General features: G+C 42.0%; 1 protein-coding gene across 7 annotated transcripts in view; it reads left to right on the top strand.

The window, feature by feature from the left end:
- The window catches only part of CCDC33 (coiled-coil domain containing 33), a 221,305-nt gene that overhangs the window by 113,252 nt on the left and 82,961 nt on the right, over positions 1-25,092 (top strand). For all 7 annotated transcript variants that reach the window (XM_020994637.2, XM_020994640.2, XM_020994645.2 and 4 more), the window contains one exon: positions 10,242-10,529. In XM_020994637.2, the coding sequence (XP_020850296.1) occupies positions 10,242-10,529 (288 nt within the window). The remainder of the gene's footprint in view (positions 1-10,241; positions 10,530-25,092) is intronic.

Here is a 25,092-nt window from a genome sequence, read left to right on the forward strand (position 1 = left end):
GCCAGCGAGGTAGTCAACTCCGGAATTGCTGATTATTTCAGCACCGAGGACAGCAGCTGTGCACTGGAAGGGCTATAATTGCCCGGGCCTGGCTAAACTGTTGCATTTTGCATGATCCACTCGGGCCGCAAGTGTGAAGAGGGGGGTGGGAGTGGGGGATGAGAATAGGGGGGATAAGAAAGATTAAGGGGGAGGATAAAATGGATGATGGAAAAAGGAGGAAGACAAAAGGAGAGAGAGACAGAGAGAGAGAGAGAGAGAGAGAGAGAGAGAGAGAGAGAGAGAGAGAATGAGAATCTTTGTGGTTACAAAGACCTTTATATCCTGATCCATTCCATCTGCACAACCAGTTTTTGAGATAAACAGGGTTGCTTGTGTTCTTTTTAGCTTATATACCTCAGAAATCTGTGTGGTGCAGTGGAGAGAAGGCCATTTTTGGCATCAACAAGAAATACATTAAAATTCCATCTCTGTATATATTAGCTGTGTGACCAGAGACAAACTACTTAACCTCTCCATGGACCAGGCAAATCTCTAAGGATATAATTTACAGACTAATTGTGGATCTGCATTGGCAGAGGGAATTTCCATACCAGGATTTCCCATGCCCATAAAAATCACAGCTCCAGACAAAAATATGATTCACGTCCTTTGTAAGTGGAGGAGTCACACCCAGAAGCCAGGCCTTTTGATTTCTAAGTCCAATGTTCTTTGTGCTACTAACAAGAGGGGTAGGTGAGGGCATTGATTAGCAGCAGAAAGGGAAAAAAATAGAAATAACCCTTGAGACACTCAGTGCATGGGCATGCATAGCTATGTGTCTTCAAAGACCATTTCCAATTAAAGCTCTAATGAAGCTGGGCCAGCTACTATCACGAAGCAGCAAACAGCACAGGCCACTTGGCTGCCTCACAATGACAGATGCCAGCTTGAATTAGTTAGAGGCTGGGACCGAGAATGGGTCCTGTTAAATTATGGGGGGGGGGAAGCCTGAAGTTCACTGAATTCCAGAACCTCAGAGGCCATTTATTCTAACATGTACCTGACCAAGCATCTCTTCTATAAGGTCACCAAATGGTCATGTAACCTCTATTGAAGATCTCCAGGGGTAGGGAAATCACTGTTTACCAAAGCAGCTTGTTCCACTTTTAAAGAGCTTTAAATATTGACTCTTACCCTGTTCTAAATCTGCCTCTCAATAACTTCCACCCATTTGTCCTATTTCCATCCACTAGAGATAAGCAGACCAAGTCTAAGTCCTATGGAATCAAAAGACCAGAACTCAAATATTGGCCCTGCTACTTACTACCTGTGACCTTTAGCAAGTCACTTATTCCTCTCTGAGCCCCAATGTATTCATCCATAGTGTGTGAGAGAGGAAGGATCAGACTATCTGGTCTCATGCCCCAGCTCTAAAATCCTCTAATCTTGAGAGTCAGCATAATAAAGTGAAAAGAGTGTCAGATACGGGGACAAAGGACCTGGGTTTGAAGTCTGGCTATCCTATACTACCTCAGACAAGTTGCTTAACCTTGTGCAGTTTGTTGTTGTTGTTTGGTCACTTTTCAGTCATGTCCAACTCTTCCTGACCTCATTTGGTGTTTTCTTGGCAGAGATACTGGAGTGGTTTACCATTTCCTTCTCCAGCTCATTTTACAGATGAGGAAACTGAGGCAAACAGGATGAAGTGACTTGCCCAGGGTCACATGGCTAGTAAGTGTTTAAGGCCAGAATTGAACTAAGGAAGATGAGTCCTTCCTGATTTTAGGCCTGGTGCTCTATCCATTGTGCCACCTAACTGTCCATTACTCAGTTTCCTCATCTGCAAAATGAATAGGTTGTACTAGATGACATTTAAGTCCTTTGCAACTCTAAATCTATGATACTATGATATAATTCTAGGAATTGGAAGCAAATTCATCATGAGATCTGAGTGGTCCTCCACCCAACAGCATAGGTAATTGAGCTGTTTTGGATGTGGGCCTTATGAAAGAAAGAAGTTGGGCAGATAATGGAGGATGAATGCAGGGGAGTGGCATGGTTCTACGAGAATACTGTCAGAACACTAAAGCGCCAAATGAACTGACTCGATGCATGTCAAGGAAAACAAAAAACATTTTTAAAAACTATCATTTGCCAAGAGAAAGAACAAAGAAGTGACAGAATTCCTGCATAGGGTAGGTAGAAGAATGATTATAGCCTATAGAGGCAATATGGTGCAGTGGATAGGACTTAGAATCAGGGTCACCTGGGTTCATATCTCTCCTCAGATGTCTACTAGCTATTTGACCCTGGACAAGTTACTTAATTTCTCTTTGCTCAATTTTCTCTTCTGTAAAATGAGTTTTGACTCAATGGTATTTAGTTCCCATCTAGCTCTAAATCTATGAAGTTTTCCATACCAAGGAAAATGATCTTCTGACTAGGAAGGATAGACAAAGAACAGTTAACTTTTTTTTTCTGATAAAAAAATGAGTGAAAAATAGCAAGGGAGCACATGGTTGCCCTCATTGAGTTCAAGTCACCACAGACAAACTGCACTCCAGGGAACTGAAAGGACAAGCTGATGTAATTGCCTGGCCTTTGTCAGTGATCTCAGAAAAATGATGGAGAGCAAGAAGCCTGAAGAAGGGCAGGTGTTGTTACATTTTTTTAAACAGAAGTGGAGGAAAGAGTAAAGAAGAAGCCAATATGTCTGGCTTCAATTTCTAGCAAATTTATAGAATATACATACGCCCAGCATAGAATCTCCTCCACTTATATAGATCAGCAACTCATCTGTACCTTCCGTATCTGTACCATCTACAATATATTGTCTTTGAGAATTGTCCAAGGTCCTAGGGAATGATGACTTCTCCATAGCCAGCCCCTCAGCATTATGTGTCAAAGGAAGGACTTGAACTCAAGTTTTCTTGGCCCAAAGGGTGGCACTCAGATATCACTGCCTTTCCTAATATATTTTTAAAGGGATAGTGTGTGAACATTTTGAAAAGGGAGTAATGATCCATAAGAGCCAGTGTGGTTTCATCAAGTATGAGTCATGCAAGGACTAATCTAATTATGTTTTTCATGGAGTAACTAGAGAGGTTGATCAGTGCAATCTTATCTGTGTAACATACCTGGATTTCAGCAAATCAATTGACAAAGTTTTCTCATATGATCCTTGTGGACAAGATGGAGATATGTGGACTAGACAATAGAATATTTGGGTGGAAGTAGGACTGGTTGAATGGCTGGACCCAAAGAATATTCACTGATGGATACACATGAACTTAGAGGGATGTACCTAGTAAAGTGTCACCAGACTCCACCCTTGGCCCTGTGCTTTTTTACCATTTTTATGGCTTGAACAGATACAGATGGAATGCTTATGAAGTGTGCAGATGGAACGAAGCTAGCTAGAGTGCCTAATATGTTGGATAATAGAATCAAGATCCAAGGAAGATCTTCAGATGCTAAATTATGGATTGAATCTGATGAGAAAGAACTTGTTATGGATAGATCTACAGTCATATGCTTGAGCTTCAAAAAATCAGCTTCACAAGTACATGATGAGAGAGACATGGTTAGACATTAGTTTGTGTGAAAACAATCCTAGGGTTTTAGTGGGCTGCAAGCTTAATGTAAGCCAAGGGTAGGACATGACAGCCAAAAAACCTAAACTCAATTAATAGAGGCTTGGCGTCTAAAAAAAGAGAAGCCATAGTCCTACTGTGATCCTTCTTGGTCACATTATATATGGAGCATTCAATTCCGGATACTAGTCTCTAGAGTAGAGCTTCTTAACTTGGGATCCATGAACTTTAAAAAAAAATTGATCACTGTTTCAATATAATTGATTTTCTTTGTAATCCTATACACCTTATTTTAAAAAGGGATCCGTAGGTTGACTATATTGCCAAAAGAGCTTATGACACAAAAGGGCAAAGAACTTTCTAGAATATGTCCAGAGGAAGGGAACTAAGGTGTCGAGGGGACTGAAAACCATGCTGTATTAGAATCACTCAAAGAAATTTAGCCTAGAAAAGACATAGGCAAGTATGAAAGTTGATTGCAAATATTTGAACGGCTGACGTGTATAAGAGAGGCAATAATTTTTCTACTCCATTAAAGAGAGTAGGACAAAAGCAATGGCTGGAAGTTACAGAGAGATAGAGTAAGAAAAAATCTTCCCAACAACTAGATGTGTTCAAAAGTGGAACTGGCTGCCTTGTGGAGTATTATAGAGGTCTCCACATGGAAGATCTAGAAGAAAAGACTAGATAACCACCTGGTAGAGATACTGTAGCTGGGGTGACTGTACAGATTAATTGTATTAGATGACCCTAAGGGCCTTTCCAGGCAGCTAGGTGGTGCAGTGGGTAGAGTGCTGGGCCTGAAGTCAAGAAGACCTGGGTTCAAATTTGACCTCAGACACTTACAAGCTGTGTGATCCTGGACAAGTCACTTAACCCTGTTTGCCTCGGTTTCATCATATGTAAAATGAGCTGAAGAAGAAAATGACAGACAACTCCAGTATCTTTGCCAAGAAAACCCCAAATGAGGTCACAAAGATTTGGACAACAACCACCACAACAACAATAACAAGGTCCTTTCTGTTTCTGAGATTCTGTAATTCTGTCTATGAATCCATGATTCCAGCTCTAGACCCTATGGTCCTAAGTTCTGATGGAGAATGACCATTCAATTATTGTGTAGAAGATGTTAATAAATATGTTGCCAAGTCACCACTGGAACACTCTTCCAACCACCTCACCCCCATGCCAGGTAGGAATGGTCCTGAGCAGATTTGAGAATAGCTCTAGGAGACCTTTGGGCTCTGTAGAAACAAGAGGTTGGTTGGAGTAGGCTTGAGAATTAGAGAAATAGCTTTGGTGTCCGTGCTAGATTGACAACAAATGAAGTGGAAAGCACACTAACTAGGAGCCAGAAGAACTGGGTTTAATTTCTAGTCTTGACACTATCTTCATGACCTTGGCCTTAGCCTCAGTTTCATCACCTGTAAAATGGGTTTAGTAATACTTATGCTGCCTAGTTTACAGGATTGCTGTGAGGACCAAATAAGATAATGGGTATGAAAGTCAGCAAGTCCAAAAGTATTTATTAAGTACCTACTATGTGAAGGTAGGATAAATATAAGTTATTATTATTGTATTCATAGACAAGTAGAGCTGGAATTCAATGTAATTATATTAGCATTTATTAAATGCCTATTAGTTATATACAAGGTGTACTAGGGAGTATTTAATACAACTCACCATTTTATCTTCAAGTACTTGAAAGTCTGTTGTGGGAATGGGATTTATCTTGCTTGACTTGGCCCCAAAGAGCAGAACTAGCTGCAATGGCCTGAAGTTGAAGAGACAGTCTTCCGAATCCAAATGTGGTATTGTCTTCCTCAGAAGGTGAAGAGCTTCCCATCTCTGGAGGTCCTTGGGCAATTGTTGGATGATCACTTGAGGGGATTCTTAGTTAGGAATGGGTCAGATCAGACGGCTGGTTGTCTAGTTATCATGAAGTACTTCAGAAGGATCATTACTCATTTGAGATCCTAAATCATACATCTAAAGCTTGGACTGAGGCAGCTAGATGGTTCAATGGTTAGAGCACTGGGCCTAGAGTCAAGAATACCTGAGTTCAAATCCAGCCTCAGACACTCACTAGCTGTGTGACCCTAAGTAAGTCACTTACTTCTATTTGCCTTAATTCACTGGAGAAGGAAAAGGCAGATCGCTACTTCAGTATCTTTGCCAAGAAAACAATATACAGGGTCATGAAGAGTCAGACAGGATTGATAAACTGAAAAACCAAAAAACTGGAAGAGACTTTTGAGGCCATCTAGTCAAACCCCTCATTTTACAGATGAGGAAACTAAGGCCCAGGAGGTTAAGTGATTTACCTTATGGGATCTCTTGGTTAGGAATTTCCAAGGGTGGGGTATGACTATTGTCCCCTGACTACAGAAGCAGTGCTCTTTTCACTAGATGACACTGTCTTCTAGGTCACTTACTCAAAGTCACGAAGAGCTGGGTTTAGGAACCAAATTTTCCAGCCCTTTTCCATTATTCCTGGCTTCCTCTCTTATTCCCCTGCCAAAGATGATCTGGGCTCCTGGCCACCAAGCTAAACTTAGACTAAGATCACAGTAGATCCAATCATAGAACTGAAGGGGAGCTTGGAGGGCGCTGAACCCAAGCTCTTAATTTTTATAGATGAGGAACAGGATCAGAGAGGTTAAGCAACTTTTCAAAGTCACCCAGTGAAGTTAGTGGCAGCCTCAGGACCAGAGCACACGTTTTTCAGCAGCTGCTCTCATGATGTTTCTACCACGGTATTATTCTCTGGGTCCTTAGGCTATGCTATTGCCAGATCCCCATGTCTTTTACCAGCTGGGCCATTTCTCGGCCAGATGCCAATCATAGAAGGAATTCTCTTCCCTCAAGGAGGAAGCACCCAAAAGAATAGTCTTGACAACTGCCTCTATATGTGTATGTGGTAAGGGAGGGGAGAGCTTTCATAGAAGTTCCCTTTGGGACTCATGCTCCTGACCCTGCTAGCAGAGCTATGCTGGGGACTCATGAGACTCCTGTGTTGATTTCATTACTTCCACTTCCTCCCATAACCTGATTAGTCTGAAGTCTATGAAATCCAGGGCTCAAGTCTAGAGGGTTGGGGGAAGGGAAGCGGGCTTACTGCCTGGAAATGAAGACAAATTGCATTAGGGGCAAGATCAGCATCTTGCTCCTGCCCCAGGGGCTGCTGGGCCAGTGGGGAATTGGTTAGGCTGACTGCACCAGAGCTGCCTAACTTGGCTGACTAAACTAATTCATTCATTCAGCAAACATTTAACAAATACCATCTCTCTGTGTCAAGCTTCTTTATGAGACAGTGCCCTAAATAACTAATAGGCTTGTCTTAGGGAGAGAAGACTAGCCCGTGTGAAACACGTGGAGCACTGAATTCTATAATGTCAAAGCTGAAAGGAAGCTTAGATATCATCTATGCCAGTGTTCTTCACTTTTATTTTGTATCATGGACCGAACCTTTGAGCAGTCTGGATAAGCCTATAGATTCCTTCTCAGAAGAATGATTTTTAATGTATGAAATAAAATACATGAGGGATTGTAAGGGTCACCAGACATATTGAAATACAGCTATCAAGGTATTTTTTAAAACAAGTTTACTACTCCAGATTAAGAGCCCTGATCTAGCCCAAGCTCCTCATTTCACAGAGGAAGAAACTGAGGAATATGAGAGGAAGTGATTTGTCCAAGATCTCACAGCCAGTAAGTGTTAATGTCAAAATCAGGATCCAAATCTCTTGACTCAAAGTACAGTGCTTTGTCCGCTACACCAGATTTCCTCCCGAAATAAGCTAGCACATGATCAAGACCCCCAGTGTGAAGTACAAGTGGTTTCTGTAATTAAGCATTTTTGGAATTCAGAGTGGGGGAAATATCACTGTGGACTGGCAAGTCAGGACTGATACAGATACTGATGATCCTTCAGTAGTACTTCATGACAACAGGACAACCACCCTCCTGATCTGCCCCATTCCTAACTAAGAATCCCCTCACATGGTCATCCAACTGGCACTGGAGGACCTCCAGAAACAGGAAACCCTTCATGTTCCAAGGAAGACAACACCACATTTGGATGTGGACAATTGCCTCTTCAGGCCATCATAGCTGTTCTGTTCTTTGGGGCCAAGCCAAGCAAGACAAATCCCATTTCCATGTCAAACTTTGAAATACTTGAAGACAGATATCATGTCACCAGTCAAATCTCTCTTCCAGGTTAAACATCTTCATGTCCCTCAAATGATCCCTCTGAGACATAGTCTCTAGTCCACTCACCATCCTGACCGCCCCCTCTGTAAGTTCCCTTAGCTTCTAGGAGGCATTTAGGAATTGGTGAGTCTTAAACTGAGCTACAGTATCTTGGTATCGGGGCCACTAGTGGAGCAAGTGAGGTCTCAGGAACTGTCCATAAAAGTTCCTTAATGATCATAACTCATGTGCAAACAAATGTTTGCACCAATAAGGAGAGATGATCCACATTGCATTGGACTAACACCTCACTGGACGTGACATCTGAGCTAAAGAAATTGACCTGATGGATTGCTTCTTTAAGGCTCCTTATCTAAGCTGTTCCTCTAGAAGGGCTTGCTTATCAATAGAAACTGTAGTGATTGACATTTCCAGCTTCAGATGTACATGTTCCTCCCTTTAAAATAATAATATATTGTAATATATAATAATATATTCGTGTAATATAATAATTAATGTAATTAAATATAATGTCTTTGTATATTATATTATTATATACTATGCTATACTATAATATGAGTAATATAATATAATAATAAAATAATATGCTTTTCCAGGAAAAGCCAGTACTTCATTTGGCAGAAATTTCTCTGACTCTTATCCTTTGACAGAATTCTTTGTGACCTTTCAGCAACAATATTTAGCCATTTAAAGAAGTATCTCTCCTCCTCCTCCTCCTCTTTCTTTTCCTTTTTCTTAGGTAGAAATAGAAATAAAAACTTATTTTCTCCTCAGAAACAATAGAAAGAACTTCAATCTTTCTTTGACCGACAAAATCAGCCTGATAACAAATGACAGTGCAGAGAGAGAGTTGTGATTTCAATATCTTCCTGGAGAATTAGCTGAGTTCTCTTTTTGAGAGAGATTTTATTATTAGAAACAATTTTTTCTTCTTTGGTAACTGAGCCGCAATCAGGTAAAGTACTTGTTCAGTCATTTCAGGAGTATCTGACTCTTCATGGCCCCATTTAGAGTTTCTTGGCAAAATACTGGAGTGGTTTGCCGTTTCCTTTTCCAGCTCATTTTACAGATGAGGAAACTGAGGCAAACAGGGTTAAGTGACTTGCCCAAGGTCACACATCTAGGAAGTGTCTGAGGCCAGATTTGAACTCAGATATTCCTGACTCCAAGCCCAGCACTCTATCCATTGAGCCACCTAGCTGTCCCCATGTGTTCCATAATCATAAAACAGTCCTGTGTTATTTTCCTAGTTATTAACTTCAAAGTTCTCTAACTTTTCAAATGTAAATAAATCTTTGAAACAAAATATTGAAGCAGACTTGGTTCTATTTTCTTTTTTTTATTTTAGACAAATGCTAAAACTTAAATGCATAATAAGAAAAGAAAAAGAAACATTGTAAACTTAAATATAAAATCAGAAAAAACAGAAAAATGTGCATAGCAGAACATAGGAGAGGATTCAAATTATATAGGGATAACCTTTCATTTCAAGAAAGCCTATATATTAAATACTGTTCATTGTATTGAAAGCTGTCCATCTTTTCTTTGCTTCCTTGCAGGTTTTCTTTTGTTCTCTGCTGTATACTTTTTACTTTGTTCTTTTCCCCACCCCCTCCACTTCCCTCCCCCCACCCACCACTCCAGTTGAACATTGGATATATTTATATATAGCTATTAATATATATATATATACATACACTTGTACATATATACACATACATACATACATATACATATACTTTGCCTAAGAGATTCTACTCCTAATCTTTGCTTTTATGATTGTGCATATTCCTTTATTTTTCCTATCTCTCCTAAATTTTCTACTTTACTTCTACCTGCTACCTTACCCTCCTATTACTTAACCTGCTCCCGCTCCTGCAATCCCTCCTTTATTCTCCCATTCCTGTAAATCTAAACCCCCTCCAATATCCCCCTTTTAACCTATTCCCACACCCTCCCCTCTAAAGATCCCTCCTTTATCCTCTTCCCAACTCCCTATCCCCTTAGAGTTTAAAGTTTTTGTACTATTTTCACTCCAAAGTTCTATAATAGGCAAATAAGAAACTACTGCCTCCGAATACTGAGGCTGACTTAATTTAGCCATTACTTTTTTGGAATCCTGGATTAGATTTATGTCCTAGACAAGTGAATTGTCAAGGACCACTCCCCTTACACAAGCACTTATTACCTACTATATTCTGGGCACAAGAACAATAACTACTATACCTGTAGTGCTTTACAATTCACAAAGCATTGTCTTCAAAAGTACTCTGTGAAGTAAGTAGAGCAAGAAACTAAGCCTGCACTTAAAGCCAGAGCTGACTCTAATTCCTGTGCTCTTTTCACTTTACTGTGATGCTTTGAACCATCTATTGACCCTTTGTGCAGCCCATCCAGTCAAAAATCAGAAGTGTTCCTCCTCCTAAATCTTATCTTGTCTTTATTTCCTAGAGGCCAGACAACTTTATGACTCCCAGCAATTGCACGGACGTTCCAGTCCTGAACCCTGCACTCCTAGATGCAGAACTTGGCACCATCCGTGAATCGTGGTCCAAGGATCTTGCAAGCTCAGAGCCAGAGGCTGAGCCAGAGCAGGGGCCAGAGCCAAGGTCAGAGCCTGAGCTAGAGCTAGTGACAGAGCTGGAGTCAGGGCCCGAGCCCAAACCAGGCTTGGTGGACGAGGGCCTTTCCGTGCCCTCACTGGAAGAAGTAAGACCTCTGGAGCTTCCTCAAGAAACAGTGAGTAGCTCTTGCCTTCTGGAGAGAAATACATTTACAGGCACTGTCCCGCCGTGGGAGGAGGGGATGGGAATGAAGGGGTGGAAAGGGACGGCTCTTGAGTCAGAGTTTCCTATGTGGAGGTTATGCAGCAAGTGCTGCTTGGAGAGGGAAATTCTACACATAAAAATCTGGACTGACACCAATGGGAGGGTGAGATAAAGAGTGGGAAGGCGGAGATTCTGTACTTTAGAGAAGAATTCTTCATTTTGTGATTCACCACCAGGCTCCTTGACACATGAAACTCTCCTGATATGTTTTAAATGAGACTCAATTTATACATACATACCTTATTTACAATGCCTTCTCAGCCCAAAGAGTTAATGAAACAAGAGTTCCTGAGTGCTCCCCCCATCATATAAAATGGGATTTTAGCGAGGAAAAGGTATTTTCCCTGTATCAAATAGCACGTATCCTGGATCATGGAACATCAAGGTTGTCCTAAGGATGCTTTGTTGTTAACTAGGCTCTCTCTGACTCTAATTTTACAATCCAGAGTAAAGAAGGAAGCATCTCTGATAGGGTTGGGATTTGATTTGCAAAAAGATCCTATGACCAAGCAGGAACTCGCTCACCCACTCCTTCCCTGATGTTCTTCAGCCAAATTCAATCATCCTTCCATCAACCTGCCTGTCTACAGACAGCAACCTTGCCTGGTTTAGAGGAGAGATCTAACTCAGAAACAGGAAATAGCCTTGGGGATGATTAGAAGTGCAAGACACCCAGGTACTCAAGCTTCAGAAGATCATCTCTTTCCTATTCATGGCCCGGTCTAGTTATTGTCATCAGTTCCCCTCCATTTTCCCTGGAATGGATCCCATGGAATTTCCTAGCATCTTAGACATGATGGGAAATATGACTGAGCTATACTGACGTTCCTTCAGCCATCCCCCTTTCTACTGAAAGCCTTGACGTTCCCCACTGAGCCTTCATCATGACCCCACCTTATTTGGATCTACAGAATGAGCTGCCAGTATTTCATGACAAATGGGCATTCCCAGGGAGCTTTCCAAGTTTCTGAGTTGGTGAGGGGGTGGGGAGGAACCCTAAACTACAAAGTCCCTATCCCTGCTCTGGTAAATATAGAACGAGACAAGAGATTCCCAAATGGATGGGCTCAGAGAATTGCAGAAGGTAAATAATGCCTTCATTTGGACTGTGGAAGATAATATTGCATAGTGGATACCACTTTAGGCTTAGTATCAGAAGGATCATTTCTTCATTTCTTACTAGTTATGTAACCTGGATGGGTCACTTAACCTTCAGGTGCCTCAAGCAACACCCTAGGACTTATAATAATACTAAGTCACCTACAGCTCTGCCTCATCTTGGGGAGGTCCCCATTCCCAGATATCCATAGAATTTTCCCCCAAATGAAAGCACAATCCTATCCAAATCACAGATCTTCTGCATATAATGCAATTTATCCTTAATCTCAGAGGGGCTAGAGGAGTAATCATACATGTTAATCATCTTCAATTTAAATTGATTTTAATTCAAGAAACATAAAGTACCTACTGTGCTCCAGGTAGAGCCAGCTTGGCACAGTGGATAGAGGCCAACCTTGGAGTCAAGCCATGCCTCTGACGTAGACTGGCTTGTGGCTGTAGACACATCATTTAATCTCTCAATGCCCTCTAGAATGGTCTAGACAATTCTCTAAGACTACAATTTCCTTATCTATTGTGACAGACAGAGACTTCTCACTCTGGTGAAACTATCACTCTAAACACTCCTTCTCATCAAAGTAACAAACATTGTTTTAGGTACTTGGGATACCAAAAGAAAAAGAGAAAGATGAGAATGGCTTCTGGCCCTCAGTGTGTTCACACCCTCTTCATCTGGTTGGATTTAAAAGAGTGTCCCCTAGAATAAGATGTTTCCAGCTTCTTCAGTTAGGAAAGAGAGAAAAAAGCAAATAATACAAAAGATTTATACAGGAAACCAAAAGACAAGAGGAGAGTTAATTATGGTTAATCAATTGTCTGGAGTTTGGAGCCATCTGGGTGCTTAATTAGTATTGGCTACCAGAAACAGGAATCTTTCTTGTTCTGATGGAGCTTCAAAATATGTTTGGCGAAGAAGCAAAACCAATATCTGTGTTGTAATAGCATATACATAGATAGATAATATTTACTCAATGCCAGTCATTGCACAACGCCTAATGTGATTGCTAGCACATGCTGGCTGGTGAATCTACCTAGCATTCACCCAAAATGGAGAAATGAGACTCTCTCTATCCATTATGGGCCTGACGAAATGCAAAAGAAAACTTATGAACAGATATGACTTTCATAGTGGTACAGAACAGTGGTCATCACAAATGGTGCAAAGACTTCAGTGACTTGATGTTTTATACTCCTCTACCAAAAACATCCAGCAAGCAAGCATGAAAACTCACCTCATTTCCTTTTTTATAAAAGGAAACATTTAAAAATATTTTTAAAAAACATCTTTTGTGAAAATGTTGATAGATTTGTAAATCAGGAGAATGCTATTAATTTAGTTTATCTATATTGTAGCAATCTATTTGCCAGTCTCTCAAGCTATTTGTTATTCTTGTGAACAAAGAGGATAGAGATAAGAGCTGGGTGATTACTCAGTTAGGTGGATTCACAACCAGTGAAATGGCCAGGGTCAAAAAGTCATTGTTAATGGTTCCGTGTCAGTGTGAAGGGTCTCCAGTGGAGGCTCCTTGGCATCTCTTGCTAACCCTACCCTAGTTAATGTATTTTTATCAATTACTTGTGTAAAGGCCATAAGTGACATGCTTACATATAATACTTGCAGATAACACAAAGTTGGAAGGGTTAAATAGCCTGTTGGTTGACAAGTTGGAGGTCCACAAAGATCTTGACAGTCTAGAAAAATCTAGAACATTAGGTCTTATCTTGTAAAAATTACATTTAATAGGTATAAACGTAAAATCTTAGACTTTTGACCCCCCCCATCAACTTGATAAATTCAAGCTCAAGCAGGCATGGCTAAACTACATTTTGTCTAAAAAGATATTGGGAGGGAGGAGGCAGTCGGATAGAAGTTTGATATAAGTAAGCAGTATGATGTAATCAGCCCAGAAAGCTAAAGCAAAATTAGGCAACATTCACATATTTGTAAAGTCTAAGACTAGGGAGGTGAGAAGGACCCTGTACTCTGTCCTGGTCAGACAATACCAAAGGAGTGTGTTCAGTTCTGGGCGCCACATTTTAGGAAGGACATTAATGAAGACTGTCCAGAGAAAGGTAAAAAGGATGGGCAAGCATCCCGAGTTGAGGCCACATGAAGGAGCTAATCATAATTAGCCTAGAGGAGAGACTGTCCTAAAGCATTTGAAGAACTTTCAGGTGAAAGAGGGATGAGATCTGCTCTGGTTGGCCAGAGAGGGCAGCAAAGAGGTAGAAACTGCAAATAAAAACATTTATGTAAGAGAAAATATACTAAGATAACTTTTCAAGTTCACCAAGAGGTGGTAGGTTTTAAACCCCTCCCCAGAGGGCTTCAAGCAAAGCCTGAATGACCAGCTGTTGCTTATGATGTAAAGGGGATTCCTGTTAGGATATGTTAGACTCAATAGCCTCTGATGTCCCTTTCAGCTTTGAAATTTACAATTCTACGACTCTTCCTATGGGCAGACTTCCATGTTCTCCTTTCCTCCCATTATGCCTTGAGCCAATCTCCTCTTCTCTCTCTCTCTTTTTATTAACCTTGCTCTATTTATTCTTCTGTTCATGAAAAACTAGCTTCTGTCTGGAAGCTTTAAGCTCAGCAAGTTTCAAGTAAAGACAACTTTCTCCTTGAACATGTTTTGCGATACTAAACAGAATATGAATAAGCATTTCTGGCTAAATATTTTCCAGCCTGGCTGGTGAATGTTGCTGGAGAAAGAAGGTTAGAGGGAGAGAAATGCATTTCAAATTAATTTTCACAAGCCAGGGGCCCCCCTGCCTAGGGAACCCAAGCCACTAATTGGCTCTATTGAGACTTGCTAAAAAATTGTCATTGTGTTGCAAAAGGAAATGGAACTAGGGTGAGTGGAAGAGGCAGTGTAATAAAAGAAGGGAAGTGTAGGAACACATGTTTGAGGAAAAGGAGAGAAAAGACAAAAATCTCTTCTTGGAAAGAAAGGTGAGTAAGAAAGTATGGTTATGCTCTGGGATGTGGGGCTTATATTTATGGGGAACCTGGGGAGAACATACTATGCCTGATTTTTCCGTAGCCAGGCACAAACACCTGGACACTCAATCCCAAGAGTCTGGCCTCCTAAGGAAGTCAGCTTTGTTTTTCATATGTATGGTTGAAGCAGATTTTGTTGTGGTTCTGTTGACCTCACCTTATGTCATTTCATTTGTCTTTCCATATTTCCATACATTTTCCATGAAGCACTTAGAACACTCCCTTACATGTGGACCCCTAGAAAATCTACCCTAGGTTCTAAACTTGGTGCATATGCATGCATTGAAAACCATAGGTCCTGAGCCTCCACCAGTTTGTTTACTTTTACCAGCTAGCCAGAAAACACATTAGCTCAAAATACATTTATTGAGCATCATAGCACATAAAGTAACAAGAAAAGATAAACACACTACAGGCACCCAGGACATACACCCTTTCATTGGTTACTATATCACCAGAGGGGAGAGTGAATACATGCAGAGAACAATGGTGGCAAGGGAACACATTTGAAGGGCATATATGTGGGATACCTTTCACCGAGGAATATGTGTGAAAGGGAACATGACAAGAACTTATACGCCTTAGGTGCATGCCTAGAGAATATACAGATATGGACATGGGTAGCCAGGGGATGTAACCTGGGAACTCACTTCTCTGAGGCTACAAAACCCAATGTCATCTGGTGATGTCATCAAGCAGTTCTCCACTCTGCTGGAAATCTTATCCCCTCTCTCTGTCACATTATCTCTCCTGGATATATTGGCTGGTCTCTTCTGAATGTCTCTGCTGGTCCCATGGTTGCTGACTTGCTCTCAATTGCTCTCTGCTAAAATGCAATGGCTAGAAAGCCTCTTCCTGATGTTCTTTTAGTCACTTTTTTAGTGAATAGCTGAGAGTATGAGTAGGATACTCAGTTAGGGAGCTAACAAAAGCCAGCAGAATGTTCCAGGCTTACATTAAGCCTAGCCTATTTTCTTTTATAGCCTTTGTTTGGTGCTGATTCAAAGTCCATAGTCGCACCTGTCTGACAGATTTAGAAAATTCCTTTTAACTTCCACTTAATTTCTGATTGTGAGCCTATGTCCCCAAACCCATTTCAGAGATTCTGTTCTCACCACCACCACCGTCAAAAAGAGAGAGAGAGAGAGAGAGAGAGAGAGAGAGAGAGAGAGAGAGAGAGAAGCCCACAGGAATTTTTGAAGGCTATCTGCCTAAATTAGCATGCACCTGAATCTGGATGAAGCTGGCAAGGTCCTCCTTCCTGCATTTTTATACATATGTTTCAGCAACAATACCTCCTGACTTTTACTCTGTGATTTGACCTAACAAAGTCTGGTTTGTCTCCTTAATTCATATTTTTGTTGTTTTTTACAATCATAATTATATATATTTTATGATCCTTGCACTCTATTCTTCGTACCTCTGAATACCACTCTTTCTTTGCAAATCAAACATAATGCTGTGACCTGGATTGTTAGATGGCAGACGGAATAAAGGCAAGAAAGATTGGGTCCATAAGCCAGGGGACCCAGGAATGGTGGCAGCAGCAGACAGATGGGTAAATGTGATGGGGGGTGGGTTTGGCAAGTCTTGTAAGCCAAGAAAACTAAGCAGGTAAAAAGACCAAGATGGCTAGGACCTCAGTATCTCAAACTCAGATCAACCAAGGTCTAGAAATAATTTTAAAATTCCTTCCTGGATTTCCTACTCACCTGAGTTCAATATTTATCAGTGTGCCAAACTTCTTTCAGTATTTATCCCAGTAAGGACTGATGCTAATACTACCAAACTTTCTGGCCTGCTAAATTGTCCTGCTTGGAGAATTTTTGCCTCTTTCCCTCCCCTGCCTCAGTTCTCCTTGTTGAACTAATGTGAGCCAGTGAACACAGGACTTGGAGTCAGGAGATATAAAGGCACCAGTCTCTGACACTTGTTAACTATGTGATATGGAGCAAGTGACCACCTTTTTCACCATCAGTAAAATGGGGATATCAATCCTTATACTAACTACTCTTGAGGTTGTGAGGGGAGTGCTTTGCAAACCTTGGATACCTGCATAAGCACGAGCTACTGTTAATAAATGGGTTGGGTGCTTCTAACATCCCCTGTTTTATGGAAGAATGTTTACACCCAAGTCGGTGAGGGATTAGAATGTGGAGGAAGACTAATGATAAAACAACTGAACGTGATTTTGTAGCAACAGGACATGATAATATGTGCTAGTGCCCATGTTGATATGGCAACAGAACACAGGCATGCAGCAACAGGACAAAGTGTTATCTCAGCAGGATACCGTGATGTAACAATAGAACAGGGCTTTCTAGCCGCGGAATGTGGTATCCTAACAATAGCATGCGGTATTGTAGCAACCACACAAAACAAAAACAAACCCCCCCCAGGTTCCAGTCTCAGTCTGTGAGCTGTAGATGATCACCCCATAACTAGAGTGTATTTGGCCATGTTCAATCTTGAAATATGCTCTCCAGGGCCCAAGAAACAATCTTCCCTCTGGTTCCCTCTGAGTCTTGTTCAGCTTAATAGGAAATAAGGACTTTTCTTTGGAATAATACATTCTGCAAATGATGGCAATGGCATAGGGTGGGGTAGTAATATGGGTCAAGTTCCCTAAGAAGAGTCTTGAGGCTTGTGTCTTGATGAAATAGAGCGAGAGAAGAAGTCCTGCTGGGTTGAATCCTTGACCCTGTGGCCTAGTCCCCACCCCCACCCCAGCTTAAGAAGGACACAGAACTCGGTTCTAAACACGTTTGTAATGGAAAGACCAACCATCCCCTCTGACTGTTTCTTAGAGTGGCCACTTCTTAACTCAAAGCCTCATCTCCTAATCTAGGAGAGGGAAGATAGCCTATCTATACTCATCTACCTCACAGAGCCACAGGAAAGCTCAAATAAGATGAGATGTAAAACTCTCTCTAAGAAATGGTAGGCTAGGTGGCGCAGTGGATGGAGCACCAGCCCTGAAGTCAGGAGGACCTGAGTTCAAACACTTGACACTTACTAGCTGTGTGACCCTGGGCAAGTCACTTAACCCCAATTGCCTAAAAAAAAATGGTACGAATGAAGCTGTCGCTCTTGTGTCGTCTTGTTGGGATGATTGCTGCTGCTGCTGCTGTGTTACTGTTGTTGTTAGCTTGGTCACTGGTGGCGGTAAGAGCATTACACCTGGAGTCAGGAAGAGCCACCTTTGAGTCCTACCTTGGACACCTTGTAGCTGTGGGACCTCAGATAAATCTCTTTGCCTCTCTTTTTAGATTTTAGATTTAGCAAGCATTTATGAAGCACCGCTTATGTGCCTAGCTTTTCCCATCCATAAAATGGGGATAAGAATAGCACTTCCCTGTCATGGTTATTAAGGATCAAATGAGATACATAGACATACATACACACATACAGTGCTTTGCAAACTTTAAAGGGCTATATTAATGCTATCAGTATTGTTACTCAACATCAGAGCATTTCCAATCCCTATCGAAATTTCCTTATGATTTTCACCTTGTTCTTCAGAAGCTTTTCTCTGGTTTATATCAAAGTTATTTCTCTCCCATCTTGTGAATCTTCCACTCAAGGCTTCTCCAGGTTGTCTGGTCTCTTTAGGTGTAGTTCTGCCAAAATGCCACAAAGAGTCAGCAGAGCATCTTTCCCAAGTTTCATATCAAAGATAAGTAGTAATAGTAACAATAACTACATTTATACATCACTTAATGTATGTGCAAAGCCTTTTATCTTATTTGATCCCCACAACAACCCTACTATTATTATCTTCATTTTACAGATGAGGAAACTGAGGCAAACAGAGATTAAGTGACTTGCCCAGGGTCACATAGCTAGGAAGTGTCGGAGGCCAAATTCAGACTCAGTTCTTCCTACTTCCAAGTCTAGCACTCTATGCACCATTGCACCTGACTGCCGACATGACTGTGTTTTCAATTTGCTTCTTTCTATCAAGCCTTTACCTGAGCCCTTATCAAATATCCAATCTGAAGCCAGTTGCTAAAGGAGGGGAGGCTTGAGGAGGGTTAATCAGGGAAAGTCTTCCTTCATTGCCTGGGGAAGAACTGGGACTTCAGCTGAGATGACTTCTCTTCAATCATCTTCTATCAAGCACCCCTGTGGAGTCCTATGGGCTCAGCCTAGTGTTCCCCTATACTTTAGGAGAGACTTAAGAACAAGGGCAAGAGTTCCTGACCACAGGGGGTTGGTTCCCAGCCCAGCTGGGGAGACAAGATTCACACTCAAGGATGAGCATAATGCTGAATAGGTTGTGTGATCAGCAGAATGGATGGATGGGTGAGACAGTAAGCATTAGAGGCAGCCAGGAAGAGAGATCTGTGTTACATAAATTTGTAGCTCATTGAACAACTATAATGGATCAATGACTTCCTGGAGGAAGGTCCTTAACCCTGTGCTGTTCAATGTTTCTTATTACCAATGATGTGAATGAAGACATAAAAGACAATCATCAAATTTTCAGATGACAAAAATAAGAGGGAGTTAATACATTAGATGACAGAATAAAGATCCAATGGCTGGAACAATGCATCAGACCTAACAAGATGAAATCCAAATGGAATAAAGTGGCCTAAATGACATTTTCAGAGCCAGGAGGTGGGCCTATCATGTAGTGATCATGAGAGACAACAGATGGCCAGCCCACATGGTATCCTGGTACCCTGGAGGTACTAAAAGAACAAGATGGAGGCTTCCAATTCATTCAGCGGGATTTACTGGAAAGCAGGGCCAGGAATCACCAACAAAGAGGGCTGGAGAGGTGGTGGTCTGCTCACAGGGTGTACTCCAGGCCTGTGAGAGCAATAATCAAAGAAGAAATAACATCTTGCATGGAGGTTCTAAGGATTGAAGGCACAAGTCCAGGAAAAGGGAGATGCAGCTTAGCAACAGTTCATATGTGTGTGAGGGAGGGAGACCTGGCATTTTGATTGACCACAAGCTGAACCAATAGCTCATAATGACTTCCTTCTTTTCTCCCTTTTTCCTCTTTTACCTTCATTCTCACTTCCTCTCAACCTTTCACTTTTACTTCTTTCCTCTCCCTTGTTCATTACCCTCTCCCATCTTCCTTTATTTCTCCCCTTCCCTCTGTCACCTTGTCCCTCTCCCATCACATCATTCTTTATCACTCTATCCCTTTTTTCCTCTCCCTTCCATTCCTCCATCCCTCTCCTTTTTCTTTCTTTATCCCATTGACTCTCTCCTTCCCTCTTCCTTTCATTCATCCTTCTCTCCAGTCCTCCCTTATTTTATCTTCATCTTTCCATCTCATTGCCTTTATCTTTACTCTCCCTCTATATCTCCCTCTCTGTCTCCTTTAATCCTACCATCTTGCCTTCCTTTTTCCTTCCTACATATATCTTTCTCTACTCCTACATCCCTACATACTTTTTTCTCTCCCTTTACCCCCCTCTCTTCCATTCCTGTCCTTCTTTTCATATACTGCTTTTTCCTTATCTCTTTCTTCAACTCTCTCTGTCTGTCTGTCTGTCTCTCTCTCTCTTATCTCTCTTCCTTTATAGAGAGCCCTCTTTCCTATACCCTTCTGTCTCTCCTCTTTTCATCCCTTCTCCTTCCCCCCCCTTTAATACCCTTCCTCTATCTCCCCTCTTCCTCTGCCTTTTCCCCAAAGAAATTTGTGGCAAACCAGAGGGCTCTCTCACCAGGAGATGAATAATTGACAAGGGATGTTTAAAGATTCAGTAGAATTTTTTCAACCTTGCCAGGCTTGAATAACTCATTTCTTTCTTCCTTTCTTTGGAGAAATCATCCTCCTCACTGGCCTCCCAACTCTTAGTCCAGATTCTTTGTCTCCCTCCCTTACATGGTCTGCTGGTCCTCTTGGGAATCCCAGAAGATAACATATTCCTCTGAAGATATCACCCCCTCTGTTTTCCTAATCCCCCCCCGCAACTAACCACATCCCAAACAAACATGAACTAGGCATCCATCGGCTTTAGTGAGGCAAGAAAAAGTATCTGTCTCATCTCAGAGGTAGTTAGGGACAAATGGCTACTTTTAAGAGGTCACACAAGGCAACAGCTGGCAGGGAGGAGAGCCTAAAGGATCTGGTTTCTCAATCCAATATTCTCTTTCATAGTTCTGAGTACCACAAAATCCAGTTGTTACTAATCCATCCCAGAATGGAAACGTCAGGTCATTCAGAAATTGGAAGCATTGTAAACCAGTCAGTTTACGGACTGGAAAACAGGAGACTCAAGTTTCGGTCTCTTTGTACTACTAATTTGCTTAAAAATAATTTCACCTCTCTGGGCCTCAGTTTCCTCATTTGTACAATGAGAATAACAATGAGGTTCTCCCTTCCAAAGAGCCGGAAAGATCATTCAAGTGGAAATATTTGGGGAAAATGTAAGAGCTGGTTACAATGAATCAGAATCCCTCTTTATCTCTGGACAAGTGTTTCCTACAGCCTGGCTCATGTATGCCAATCTGGCACCCAAGTTGGGATAGTATCCTCTGCCCCACTCCCTCTACCCTTTCTATTCCTCTACCCTTTATCTCCTAGAAAACCTTTGAAGACCCCTCAGTCTTTCCAACCCTCCCCCCACACACAATTAGAACCACAGACTCTTAGAGGTGGGAGCAGTCACCTTATGTGTTCATCTAAGCCAACAACAAAAGGGATCATCACCGGCCTTTAAGCAGGTGCCCTCCACCCCAGGCTAGTCCCCTCATTCTCTCTCTCTCTCTCTCTCTCTCTCTCTCTCTCTCTCTCTCTCTCTCTCTCTCTCTCTTTGTCTTTGTATGTGTGTCTCTCTTTGTCTCTGTCTCTGTCTCTCTGTTTCTGTCTCTGTCTCTGTGCGTGTCTCTGTATCTCTCTGTCTTTCTGTATGTGTCTCTGTCTTTGTCTATCTCTCTGTCTCTGTCTCTGTCTCTGTGTCTCTCTCTTCCTCTCCCTCTCTGTTTCTCCCTCTCTCTGTCTCTCTCTTTCCCTCTCTCTGTCATCTCTCCCTCTCTCTGTCTCTCCCTCTTTCTGTCTCTCTCTCTGTCTGTCTATCTCCATATGTCTGTCTGTCTCTCCCTCACTTATTTAAGTGCTCCTTCTCCTAATCAACTTTCATAATCCTCCCCAGCCTTAAAGTCTCAGCTGAAGTCCCAAATCCTCTAAGAAGCCTTCCTTAACCAGACCACCCTATGATGAAGCCTTTCTCAAATAACTCTTTCCAAGTCTCCTGCATACCAATCAGCCCAGGACTGTGAGTATTCAGCAGGTGCTCAATAAAGACTTGTTGAAGAGCACCGAACTGCAATTCCAGACATGTTTGCCAGCTACCTTAGTGCCACCTAGTGGCAGATCATAGATCTTCCCACATACCCTTTCACCGGCTCCCTCTCCTTGGTTCCAATTTTTACAGATGGAGAAATTCAGGCCTGGGGGAGAAAGAAACTGGACCAACATCACAAAATCATTGTCTTTACCCCAATATACAGGAAACCTGTCAGGAAACTTCATGCCAAGTCCCAGAGAGAGTGCTGTCAGTAAATAGGGGCTGGCTTTTAGTGGACAGAACCCTGCCTGAGTATGGGTCACCCAAGTTCTGAGCCTCTTCTTGGGAAAATGAGTGGGAGCAGAGAGAGAAGGAAGGAAGGAAGGAAGGAAGGAAGGAAGGAAGGAAGGAAGGAAGGAAGGAAGGAAGGAAGGAAGGAAGGAAGGAAGGAAGGAAGGAAGGAAGGAAGGAAGGAAGGGAGACAGAGACATAACAGGAAGTATCCCACAAGATCATCTTGTCCAAACTCCTAATTTTATAGATGAGGACATTAAGGCCCAGAGAAAGTGTTACCTTATTATTTTACACTTGCCACAAAAGCCTCCTAGGTAGTTTCCCTACCTCCAGCTTCTCCCCCTCCAAACCATCACTCAGTGGCTGCTGAATTAATCGCCCTGAATAAGCATGGACAATGTCACTCCTCTGCTTAATGAGAGCCTTCAGGAGCCCCCTACTGCCTCCAAATAAAAATCTCAAATCCTTTACCTGTGGAGGACATTCAATATCCTCCACAGTTGATCCTATTTTTCTTTATCCCTCATTTTTGACCACTATACTTGCCCAGCTCTAGTCAGATCAGTGTTGTCACTGTACCCTGCACAAAGATAGCCAGTTCAAGCTTCCAATCATTTGCTCGTGTTATTCTTCCTGTTTTGAAGGCTTTCCTTTCTTAAATCTGCTTCTCCTAGTCCTACTCATCCTTTAAACCCCAGCTTAAGTGTCCCCTCCTCCAAGGAGCCTTCTCTGACCACTCCCACCCTCAGTGACTTCTCATTTTTCTAACCACCTCTGGCACGTAGAGCCCAGATCTTACATTATGCCATTTGCTATTCACAAACTGTCCTGAGTTTTTCTCTGTGTCGTGTGTATGAGTCTATGAGTCCTATCTCCCACTTGGCTTTTAAATTCCTCAAGGTCAGAGCCTCCTGTTTCCCCTAGACAAAGTAGGCTTGACCTATAGGGAGGGCTCAATAAATGTTTGTGGAATACATGAGAAAAATTCCAATAACCATACACATATTTATGCCATGAAGTTACCAATTCAACACTTTCACTGGTTTGAAAAAGTCTTAAAAGACCAGGAGGGAGAGAAGCAGAGGCAGCATGGTCTAATAGAAGGGATTATAGATTGAGTGTCAGATGACCTGGGTTCAAATCCTGACCCTGGTCAGCTACTCACTACCTGTGTGACCTTGGCTAAAGTCACTTCCTTCCTCTGGACCTTAGTTTCCTTATCTGTAAAATGATGGGGTTGGACTCAGTAGCTTCTAAAGTGCCTTCTGGCTCTTGATCTTTGATCTTATGTACAGAGAAAGGGTTTGGAAGGTAGAGGCAGGCACATCTATTCCTACAATCCCTGTGGTTTTCTCAAAAATAGATGATGCCATGCCCACACTGGAAAACTCGAGGGACTGCCATAGTCACTTACCCAGGGTGGAATCCACTCTCTCACAAGCCCTTTGCCCCCCTTTTCTTTTCTGTAGTAGATACAATAGCCTTCAGAGCTTATATTAAGCTGAGTCTCCGGTGGCCCATTCTCCCCCTGCATCCATCACCCAAGACTAAAGAGATTAATAAAAGACTCCCATAAATCATCAGCCATGAGCACATCAGATATTTACAGCCCCGCTTCACTTTGCAAAGAGATTAAATGTTTGCCAATTTATTTTCCCTGATGCACCAGGAGGTCCATAGGAGTGTGCAGAAGGACTGTGCATTCCCTTGAGTCTAGCCTGTGGGGTAGTCAAGGGCTAGAACTGAGAGATGTCCATGGTGCTGAATGACTCCCTTCCAGCATTTCTGTCCTTGATAGGGTAAGGTTTGAAATATACTAAGTCCAAATGAGGAAGCAGGAAAGCTGAAAGGGCTGGAGTTGGGGGAGGGTGGGGGGCAGAACAGGGGGTGCTTTTAAGTCCAGGAACCACAGGATCTAAAGACAGACAGGTAAAAACTAGACCTTAGAATTCAGACGGTAAGCATTCCTCACCAGATCAGGAAATGATCATAGAGACAAAATTGTTGGCTTGACCTTGGGGCATTTTTTACCTGTCTTTGTAGCTGTCCATGACCAGCAAGCTTGGCCATCTGACTCTTCTTCTAGACTTTGTCTGAGCTCCTGCAGCCACAGAGCCATTCTCATTGGTCTCTGTGGCCAGGCCAAAGTACTTAAGTCCTCAGATAGGCTGAGATGGCCTACCATAGCAATCTAACCTATTCAGGTCAATTCCCAGCTTCCTTCCTTTCATTGTATGGTGTAGAGAGGTGGAGGGTCATGAGATCATAGACTTAGATGCAGAATAAACCTTAGATGTGAACTAAATGAGGTCCTTCATTTTACTAATGAGAAACTAAAGCCTAGGGATATTAAGTGACTGACCCAAGGTCACACAAGTAAAAGTAACAAAAACAAGATTAGAACCCAGACCTTCTCATTACAAATTCAGCATTTATCACACTACTCCACTGCCCTTTGTCTTGTCCTCAGAGTGGGCTAGAAGCAGGATCAGGTGCTTCCAGAGTGGGAGCAGGGAACTAGGAGTCAGGGCTCCCTTAATCAACAATAATAACAATGATAATAATGGCTACTGTTTATATAATGCTTACTACATGCCAGGCATTATGCTAAGCACTTTACAAACATTATGTCATCTCATCTTCACAACAACCCTGGGAAGGATATGTGGTTATTATTCTCATTTACAATTAGGGAAACTGAGGCAGATGTTAAATGACTTGCCCAGGGTCACACAATTAATAAGAGTTTGAGGCTATATTTGAAGTCAGGTCTTCCTTACTGTAGACCCAGCACGGTACCC

Source organism: Phascolarctos cinereus, unplaced genomic scaffold, assembly GCF_003287225.1.
Source record: "Phascolarctos cinereus isolate Bilbo 61053 unplaced genomic scaffold, phaCin_HiC Scaffold_3;HRSCAF=262, whole genome shotgun sequence".
NCBI lineage: Eukaryota > Metazoa > Chordata > Mammalia > Diprotodontia > Phascolarctidae > Phascolarctos > Phascolarctos cinereus.